The sequence below is a fragment of the Thalia democratica genome, chromosome 6, assembly GCF_965202585.1.
Source record: "Thalia democratica chromosome 6, ktThaDemo2.hap1.1, whole genome shotgun sequence".
Taxonomy (NCBI): domain Eukaryota; kingdom Metazoa; phylum Chordata; class Thaliacea; order Salpida; family Salpidae; genus Thalia; species Thalia democratica.
The window spans coordinates 837,389-848,521 of NC_139170.1; the positions used below are offsets into that span (position 1 = coordinate 837,389).

At 25.6% G+C, this 11,133-nt stretch overlaps 1 protein-coding gene across 1 annotated transcript; it reads left to right on the top strand.

The window, feature by feature from the left end:
• Positions 1-587: 587 nt before the first annotated feature.
• LOC145837948 (alkaline phosphatase, tissue-nonspecific isozyme-like) lies at positions 588-5,188 on the top strand. Its single transcript, XM_082945443.1, has 10 exons — positions 588-808; positions 1,063-1,221; positions 1,512-1,687; positions 2,193-2,332; positions 2,429-2,579; positions 3,302-3,436; positions 3,800-3,908; positions 4,053-4,193; positions 4,526-4,687; positions 5,005-5,188. Exons 1-10 carry the CDS (start codon positions 613-615, stop codon positions 5,040-5,042), a joined length of 1,407 nt encoding a protein of 468 aa, XP_082801569.1. The 5' UTR covers positions 588-612; the 3' UTR covers positions 5,043-5,188.
• Positions 5,189-11,133: the final 5,945 nt, after the last annotated feature.

Here is an 11,133-nt window from a genome sequence, read left to right on the forward strand (position 1 = left end):
ATCTACAAAAAGTTTACAAATTATTAAAACATTTTACAAATTCGAATTTCAGCTAAACCAGGAATCGAAAGCTTTCTATAAGTAATGAGTCAATTTTCATATAAAAAGTTGCTAACGGTCCGCACTGTACATGAAAAAGGTCTTCCGCGGACCGGAATTGTTTAAAATACCTGTAGTTGAAAAAATACTACTTTTATTACCAAAAATGTATACAAATAAGCCATAATGAAGCATTACCTATTAGTAGTTATCAATTTAAAAGCGTGTTTTAATATATAATTTTTTTAAATTCTTTTATAGAAATATCTTGCAGCTAAAAAATACATTGCAGGTCGCATATTTTTACTTTGTAGGTTTCAGTTTTCCAACCCCTGTTCTAACTTAATGAAATATTAAATATAAATTTACTAAATATTATATAAAACAAAACTGAAATTATTCGTATATACTGCTAAAAAATCCGAAAAATAAACATGCTAAGCTCATTTATAACTATTTTATTAAATACCATGTATTCTTATAATTTTTTTGTATATAATTTCAGCGTACATCCAGCAAAAAGACGAGTATCAGGGATCTTACTGGGACACTAGAGGGTCTGAAGAGCTCACCATGGCAACGGAGCACTTCAGGACCCTCAACAAGAATCTCGCGAGGAACGTCATAGTGATGATTGGGGACGGGATGGATCTGGCGACTTGTGTGGCGGGGAGGATTAAGATCGGGCAAGATGAGAAGAAGTTGGGAGAAGATCACGTGACAACGTTGGACTCCATGCCGTCAGTCGGACTCGTCAAAACTTACAATGGTTTGAATTCTTAATAAAAAATTCTGCCAGTAGATGAATTTATCTCCCCGAATTTAAAAAATCTTTATCTGTTGACAAAGATATTCCATTTTATATACTATTGAAAAGAACTAAACACCGCATTATAAAATGTTATAATAAATAAATAAGTTTTGAGCCTTCTAACAATAAATAAGTTCATCTTTTGGCACAGCTTTTGAACAGTAATAATATCAGTTTTGTTTGAATTTAATTACAAACTATATATTGAACAGTTGACAATCAGATCCCGGACAGCGCATCCACGGCAACCGCCATTTTGTCCGGGGTCAAAACGAGGTCAGGGTTTATTGGGGTGGAAGCCAGGGGTTACGGGTGCTACTCGTCGAAAAAATACAAAACTAAATCGGCTCTTGAAATGGCGATTGAGCAAGGTGCGTCTTTTAAGTAATAATATTTAGTTTGTGTAGTGGTTGTACTATCAACCTGTTTTTAGTTTAGTTAGTTGGATGTCTTTGTTCAATAACTATGCTTTTTGTAGTGAGATATAAAGCTTCCAAAGATAAATTATTTGTTTAAGGATTAAAATCAAATATACCTCCATGTTTTTTGTTTAAATGTACACAAAACAAGTATACTTTAGCTAAGGTCGTAAACAAAAATGAAATAAAAGTTAACGTTGTTTAAAGTTAATAAACAAATCTGATAGTATGCTTATCAACAGGCAAGTCGGTTGGCATAGTAACGACCACTAGGGTGCAGCACGCGACCCCGGCATCAGCTTACGCCCACACCCCGTCAAGGTTCTGGTACTCAGACGCCAATCTGAAGAGGTGGCACAAAAAACACGGGTGCAAGGACATTGCCGAGCAACTGTACGACCTCAGACACAAAATTCAGGTGTGACGTCATAATGTAGTAAAGTTCTAGTTTGACGTCATTAAGACTGTAAGTCATAAAATATAAGTGTTACGTCATTTTAGGTCCAAGGCAAAAAATTCATGTGTGACGCCATTATGTGTTAAATATCAATTGTCACGTAATAATAGTCATAAAGCTCAAAATACAGATGTGACGTAACAATGAATTTAGTTTTTCGTATAATGTCTACAAGCTTTGTACTTCTGCTCAATTTTTTGTGCCATTTTAATATGTTTTAAATTTTACTGTTTAGTCACGAGTAAATACATACTAGAACTTTAAATTTCCCCTTTAGATACAAAAAAATATAGACATCACAAGTAAGTTGTGCAAATTAAAACATTTGTTGTAAACTCAATAAAACTTTGTTTTATTCATATCTATGCAGTCTCCTTAAGTGTGTAGCTCTCTGGTAATTTATTCTTTAACTTTTAAAACAAAACAAATATAGTTTGAACATATGTACAATTAATAGTGTTTACAGGTAATTCTTGGTGGCGGTAGAGCACACATGGTCCCTGAAAATGAATCTTTAGACAAATCAGGAACCAACAAGGGAACCAGGAAAGACGGGAAAAACTTCATTAAAATGTGGCAGCAGGAAATGAAGAGCAAAAACGGGAGGTAGAATAAATTTAATTTTTTAATATGCTATTTACAGTTCGGTACAAGTATGTCTGAAATTCTTATTAAATTTATTTAAATATTTTATACTTTTAGCTACGTGTGGAATAGGAAGAGTTTTCTGAATATCGATGCTGAAAAAACAGACTATTTGATGGGTTTATTCGCAAATTACGAAATGGGTTTTGCCATGGACAAAAAACAGGGTTGGAGTAACGAACCTACATTAGATGAAATGGTCCAAAAGGTTTCTTTATTTGTTGTAACTTAAAAAAAACAGTCGAAAATCTTTTGTAGTGTAAGATCTAGAAAATAAATAGTCGAGAAAGTTTTATTTTGCTTAAGTAATTAAAAAATGATCGAATTTTATCTAATGTAATAATTTGAAAATAAATAATCGAAACGGTTTTTTTTAAACTTAAGAAAATGTTAATAGATTTTATTTTGTTATAAATTGAAACCAAGTGGTAATTTTTTTTTTTTGTTTAGTATTGTTAATACATTTCATCATACTATAAAGCATTTAAAATGTAAATTCCAAAACATTTTTTACATTTTTTGTATGATTAACATTTAAATAAGATAGTTTTGTACAATATACATTCTGTTTTATAAAATAATATTGATGTATAATTCAAATTGATCTAAAATTTAAAAAATAACTTCAATGTTTCATATTTATAAAAGTTATTATTTTTATACCTTGTTTTGTTGTTCATATTAAGAAGAGATTTAAACTTAGTAAAAAAGTTTAAACTTAAAAGTAAAACTTTTGTATTTACAATTAAAAAAAAAATTATACTATATTTTATATTAGAATTTCTTATTAGAACTTACTTTATTGAAATCGAAAAGCATTATGAACCATAAAAAGTACAAATTAAATTTTTTCTTTGTTGTTGTAAATAAATGCCAAACAAGGTCATTGTAAGCAATTGTTTGTTTTGAAAACTTTATAATTGAAAACAGGCAATACAAATTCTCAGTAAAAACCCGAAAGGTTTCTTCTTATTAGTAGAAGGTGGCCTCATTGATAAAGCTCATCACAAAGGGTCTGTTATCTATGCTTTGGAGGAATTTAAAGAGTTCGATAGAGCTTTGAAAGTTAGTTTGATGGATTTGTGTGAATTCAGTAATATATGTTAATTTAAATGACTATTAAAAGTAAGCTTTATATTTTATTAAAGTTTTACTATTTTTGCCTGTTTTTTTGTTAATTAATTAAAACTAAATTGTCTTCTTAAAGCTTTAATTACATTTTTTAAAAGCCGAAAGTTTCAAAGTAAACAAGTTAATGCCAAATAAACATATAACCAAATAAATTATTTTATCAATGCCAAGTATTTTTTTTCAACGTCTATATATTAATGCCAAATAATTACCGCCGAACAATAAACTGGCGAATCGAGTCACGATTTTCAAGTTTTTGCACGAAATCAATCATGCGTAACGATTGAACTTCAACAGACAGTTCGGTTGATGACGCATAGCAACGAAACCCTGCTGGTTGCCACGGCCGACCACGGACACACGCTGACCTTCGGGGGAGTTGCTAGAAGGGGGAACCCCATATTTGGTAAGTTTTTTGCTTGGAAATTTTTAATATCATAGTAATATAGTACTAATTAACAATGTACCAAACTATTTAAGCAACTTTTGTTTTCAACTGTTTTTGCAAAGTATAAAATTCTTGAACTTGGAAAAACTATTTTTTTTGCAGGTGTGTCACTGAAAAAGGGTACAGACGGTAAACATCATTCCACCCTTTTGTACGGAAACGGTCCCGGGTACAGCCAACAGAGACACGAACCCCCGAGATTTTTCAGGAATTCTTACATCAACCAAGGTCAAAAATTCTTTAGTTAGTTTGGTGGATTGTTTGTGATTAGAATACTTGAGTTTTTGATTGGGTGATTGTGCAATTTGCATTGTAATCATTAAGTATATTTAAGGTTTTTTATTTGAACTCGAAAGTAATTTCTAAAGGTTTAAAACCTTTTAGTTGTAATTGTTTTTCTAAAGTCAATTCAGGTAATTTTAAATTTAATATTCAACACTCTATATATTTATATAATAAATAACTTTTCTAATTGTATTTATAGTAATCAAACCAATATAACCAGTATATCAAACCACTTATTTTTTCATACATTAGTTAAATTAAACAAACAATTATTTTAATAAAATGATCAGCGATGCGGCAGTACAAACCGGCAGCAGCTGTCCCATTGCACACAGAGACCCACAGTGGGGAAGACGTTCCCGTGTGGTCCAGTGGTCCACACAGCCACCTAGTGACTGGTGTCCACGAACAATCATTCATCGGACACGTCATAATGTACGCCGCTTGCATGGGTGAGTGATTTTGTTGAGAACTTTTTTAATTGAGTACACATTTTGTAAGTTAAGTACGCACTTTGTAGGTTGAGTACGCAGTATGGTAGGTTACAATGATAAGTACGAACTTTGTTAATGTTCAGTAATTAAGACAAAATTAAGGTTTTAACTATCTTTATGAATATTAGTTTTCAAAAGTATTTTTAAAATTTTTAAATAGCACTTAAAGTTATAAACTAAAAAGACTTTTTGTGGGAAGTACTAATCACAAAGAACAAAAAAAAACTTCAATCACAAAGTTTAGAGTTTTTTTTTATACATAATTATTTTTTCAGGTCCAAACCATTCAAACCATGAACATTGCAAAACATAAAATGTTTTTTGAAAAATCTATGAAAATAAAAGTTTAATATTTTTTTGTTTAAACGATAAAACTTTTAATAAAACACACGCTAAGTTTACGATATTTTAAATGAGATTATGATTATCAGTAATAATTTTTTGCTTTTTAATTAAAAAAAACAAAAATAGTAAAAAAATGTTGTAAAATCATCTCAAAATGTTCTACAATATTTCTGAACAGTTTTTTCAAGTAACGCATTTTTTTACTGCTTTTTATCACTTTCCACTAACCGTGTTTATTTTTATTTTCAAAGACATTTTTGCTAATTCTAAATTGTTTTTAGTTGTTTCTAAAACTATATAAAGTATAAAACCAGCCTCAAATCATGAGAATAAAGAAATAAAATTAATTATTAACTATTTAAGTGGTCTGCTTTTGCTTTTTTATACTTCAATTTGACTGTAATGTTTTTACAAACCTAACTTGTTTCTTATATCTTCCGTTACTTATAGATATTATATATAGCTATTATACGTGAAATCTAAAATTAAAATACTAAAAGTTAAAAATATTTAAAAAGTTTGATTTTCTAAAAATAAAAAACATTACAATCTTTCAAGCATTTATAAAAGATTAAAATCAAAATAAAGAGTATTGAGTTTATGTAGTCTGATTTAAAGTTAGAAAATTATGAAAATGTATTACAACAACTATAGTTTATTTATTTTTAACGATTTATGCTTGAATTATTATTTTTAGTTATAATAAAACATCGTTTGAGCTAATGACAGTTTTGAAATTTTATTTAATCAAGTTGTATAGTGTCTAAAAAAGTTTATTAATGCTAGGTACTTTATATACTTTATTATGAAAATGAACAAAAAAGTTTTTTTACTTTATTCAATATATTAACCTATATAGGATTATATATATATTTTTTAATAGCTTATTTAGAACATAACTTTATGTGCATAGCAAAGACGAAGTTTGCCTATGTTTAGAAAACTTGATTTAAGTATTTCAATACTAATAACTATAAAAATACTTAAGAGTAAATTTATATACGTTTGATTTTAGGTTTTTTTTCTCATTTATTTTCCAGTTTTTATTCAAGCTTTAGGTTTTCAATTTCTTTATGGTTGTTAGTTTAAAATAGTGCTTTAATGTTTAAAACTAGCATTTCAGTTAAGAATTAAACATTTTTTGCAGAAAATAGTTTAGTGTAATTACTTAGAAAGATTACATTATTAGGAATACTAATAAAATATAAAAATTAATAAACACGATCATGTAAAAATTTTGAAATATCTAAATTTAAAAACAGGGTTTAAAACAAATCAAATATAAAGAAAGTTCACTCATATTTTTTATCTAAAGCATAAAAATAATTGTTTCCTGTTTAAGGTAAAAAATAAAATTACTATTCAATAAATTTCTCGGAAATGTTTCGAAACAATTTGTTTTGTAAAATATTGTTAAAAAACTAAAAAACAATGATGTTTTTAATTGATGAAGTTCTATTTTGGAAATATAAAACTACGTATAAAAAGTTTCTCCTTTAAAATCGGAAGAATAATTTTTTTGTTCGAAATCGAAATTGTGGGTTATTTTATTTTGTCGTTTTTTCATATACTGAGTTTATTGTAATTTGTTTTTGTTATGTAAGTATAATCTGATTACCAGGGATTTAAAATTAGGTTTACGGTTTCTACAAAGAGATTTTACATTTAACATAATTTCGTAGATAAACAATAAATAACTTTAATTTTATGTATTCGGTAACAAAAATTTGAACAACAAATAATTATAACTTAATAATACGGCTAAATTTATGCTAGTTTGAAAGTTATAATTGTAAATGATAGGGCTAGTTTAGTAATTATAGTCGAAAAATGTTTTTTTCATTCAAATTTTTGATACTTCTAGTTGAGAAAACCACTTAGAAGACCCTAAAAGTACTAACTAATTAAAAAGTACAACAAGTTATTTAGCTAAAAATGGTTTTGAAGTGTTAAGTGTATGATTTTTTGTACCAATTTTTTATTAACATTAACTAAATTTGAAACTTGAAAAAGAAATGAACATTTAAATTTTATTTTATTTAAAACCAGTAATGACCATGTATAGGTAATAACTAATTTTGTAACAGTTTATGTTTCATTATGCAAAAAGCAACAATCTTTAGTTAGTAAAAATGTTATACTTTAAATAAAGTTTTTCTATCTTTAACTTTTTCTATCAACGATAAAATATAAAGCTAACAAATATTTTGGGTAAATAGTATCAATTTGCAAGAAAAAAAAGTTTTGAAATGTTTTTGCTTAAACATAGCTGAAAAATAGTTTTAGTAAAAGTAATTTTTATAAATATACAATACTTTAATCTAACTTATTTTTACTTTATTACTAAAAAAGTTCAAAATACCTTATACAAATATAATTTTATGTAAGTTTTCTCCATAATTAATTAGCATTTAGGGTTTAGCGGTATATATTAAGCTACTTATATTTGCTAAATTCATATAATTTAGAAATACTTCGACTTGCTAATTTTATATAATTTAAACTTAGACAGCAACTACAAAGTATTTGTCTGTCCTTAAATTAAATTGAACTAATATATAAATTTTCTGAAAATTTTTGATGTTTAACAACGTTTTTACTTCTAAAGTTTTAAATTATGTAAAATAATAATAACTTTTGACTTATTTAATATAATTTAGAAGTATCAAATGAATTATAAGTAGTAACAACTTTAATAACTTTAACTAAATGGTTAAAATCGTATTATGATATTTATTTAAAGCTCAGTTTTGTTTTGATATGAAAAAAATGTCTTACAAACTAAGAAATAGTATTTATTTTGCCTTAAACATTTAAGTAAATTTGCATTATAATCTTTCAATGTATTTTACGTTTAAAACAAAACAATATTGAAAATAAACTATAAAAAGTTATTTTTTTACGCTAAAACTTTGAAACAGTTATTAAAAATTGTTTGAGAAGTTATAAATGTTAGAAATATTAATCTTTATAAATTTATACCAGGGATTAAGTATAGCAAAACCAGTAATCATATGGACTTTTTTTAAGATATAATTTAGCTTTTTGTAGAAATATAATGCTGTAAAATATACATAAATTTTAGATTATAATATTCAGCAAAACATTAAAAAAACAACGAGTTTGAAGATATAATTATAAAGGAAGCATACTTTATTTTAAAAATAAAAATCAATTTAAACTTATTATAAACTCTTTCTTTAGAAATTAAATTTTGACTGTTAACTTTTTTAGGTCATTATAGTTTTAATTCAACTTTAGTTATGACTCAATGACCCAGCTAGGTAGGTCTTTTTGTACATCAGGTCCTTAGTTCATTTTTTGGAGCATTTTTTGTTTGTGTTTAAAAAACTTTTATAAGTTGTGTGTTAAAGTTACTGCGATAACTAATAAGAATAATTATAACAGTTCAATAATAGTTATAATAAATATTGATAGTCAGTAATCACCGATCAAAGAAAAACGAAAACTAGTTCTAAAAATACCTAAAGAACTAAATTATATTGTCAAAAATAAAGTTTAACTTTTGATAGTTTTAGTGCTGAGTACATCCTGAAATCTGTTTTTCAAAAGAATTTTAATTTCGTATATGTGTTATTTGCAACCATAACAGTAATTAAAAACTATAAAGAATAAACTGTATAAAGTTCACAGTACAACTAAAAACTACTTTTTAATTACTTTATAAATTTTTGAGCTCTTATATCGCTTTGAGTAGCTAATAAGAGGTATATTTTTACTAGTCTCTATCCTTGACAAGACGTTAAAAGGTATCTGTGATGTGCGACTCGATAACCAAAAAGGTTTTTTCGTGCACCAGGTCCTAGGAGCAAATATTTTGTACACTTTTTTTATTATTTAGTTTTATAGATTTATTGATACTTTACAGTATACCAGTCTTTAAACAAGTTAGGTTATTATCCTTGAATATGATAAAATCAATAATAACATAAATAAAATATATTATATTATAAAACTTTAAAGTCAATAATATATATTAAATTTTTTTTTAAATGTAAGCTACAAATACTATTGGGTAATAACGAAATTCTGTATAAAATAGACCAAAGCAGGTATAAATTTATAAAAAAACTAAGTTTTTTGTATCAAAATCATGTAAAAAAAATTGAATTTGAATACAAATTATGTTTTTGCATAGTTGTTTTCTGCGTCTTAATTTTTTAGGAAGTTTTTAAATGCTTATTGTTTAGTTTTATGAAAAGCTAACTTGGTCATATTTAAGTTAGTTTTTCATAAAACTAAACAATATACTTAACTCATTATTTATTTTTGTTTTTTATTTGTAAACAAAGTGAAAACACTTTCAAAGAGTCAATACTTCTTCACCAACCTTAAACTTAATATAAATTTAAAAGTTTTAACCTATGTTGTTCTATTATGAAATTTTTTTATTTTTGAAATAACTTATTTGAATTCAAAAAAATTTAGTTTTTCTACTAAGATATCTAAAAGTTTGTAAACACTTTGGTAGTAATAAGATTAATAAAGAAAATATTGAAAGACTTTAGTTATTATGGTTTTATCAACACAATTTTACTTTGCATTAAATACAGTTTTGAAAAAAAAAACAGAAAAGTTTTTACATAATAGTAGTAAAACTAAATATCAGCAATAAAAATAGTTGTTTGGTTTAAAGTCTAATATAAACGAGTTTTTTTACAACATGTTACAGTATTACAGTATTTTGTTCTTAGTGTTATTTAGTCATAATTTTATATTATTGCAATAAAGTAAGGTTTTGTTAATTTAGCTATTGTTAACACTATGGTTTCTTATCTTATGCTGTTTTGCAAGCAGTCTTAATAAACAATCCAAAAACTACAAGCTTTAGAGAAAAAGCTTAATAAACAAATTTACACTTGGCCACAAGTTTATCCAAATAATACTTATGCCCTCTATTCTCAAAGTTTGATGTCAGAAATATAATCTTACCTACTTTAAACATTGACAGCATCAGTTAAAACATAAACAACAATTAGAATAAGACTTTAAAATTTGTTTCATAAAAGTACTTATATCTGTTCTTTTTTGAACAAAATTATTTATGAGAAGCATAAATAAATAATTTAATCTGGTATACATAAAATTAAATATTAAAGAACATATTGACAAAATACTTATGAATCATACATTGAAAGCTTCTAAACTAAAAAAAGTAATAAGTATTTAGTAAAAAAATAATCAAAACATTTTAAACAAAACTAAAAACTTATAGCTCATAAAAAACTCTTAGTATTTCAAACTTGCTATTTTTGAAGAAAATCTTTGTACATAAACTTTATTTACAAGAACTTTTTTTAATCAACTCCATAATCAAAAATATTATTTTTCAAAGTTTAGTTTTTTATTTACTTTTACTTATTTAGTTTTTCTAACAAGTGCTTTACCCAAAAAAAAGTTTGTTATTAAATTATTGTAGTGTTTGTCATAGAGACTAAATTCTTGAGGTCATTTTACAGAATAATAATTACTAGAGTTTTCAAATTACTGTTTCAAACTTGTTTTTTCATTTCAGTAAAGACTAATTAAGACCATTATAATGAACCCTTCAAAAAATTAATCAAATTTTTATATAAAAATTTTAGCGAATTTGTTTATTCAAGAATTTATTTAAAACCAAAACATATAATAAATATTTTAACCTACGTTTATCAATCCACCATATGTTATATACTGCATATAAATCTGGAAACTTTTAATAATACTAATTTCTGCTTTTGATAAATAAATGCTAATAATCTTATTAACGTAGAATTTATTCTAAAATTTTTAGTACTTCATACAGATTCAATTTTGTAACGTTATTGTAATTTGAATTGAATTTTTAGGATAGATCTCTATTACTAAGATTAGGTCCTACAAAGAGTATATTAATTTAGTCATTAGTACACTTCGTTAAAAATAAGTGTAAGATATTATTCATATCATTACTGCAAATATCAATAAAATTTATAAATTGTACAATAATAATCAAACTCTTCTAATTTTTTATTCATTTAATTTATTTTCTGCTAATGTTTGTGAAATATTATTATTTT

Bases quoted from the DNA above. Each gene is read 5' to 3' on its own strand.
- LOC145837948 (XM_082945443.1), top strand. From the start codon at position 613: ATGGCAACGGAGCACTTCAGGACCCTCAACAAGAATCTCGCGAGGAAC. The intron at 1,688-2,192 runs GTGTGACGTCAT...TAGTGTTTACAG, and splicing joins ACCTCAGACACAAAATTCAG to GTAATTCTTGGTGGCGGTAG. The intron at 4,194-4,525 runs GTTAGTTTGGTG...TAAAATGATCAG, and splicing joins CCAAGGTCAAAAATTCTTTA to CGATGCGGCAGTACAAACCG.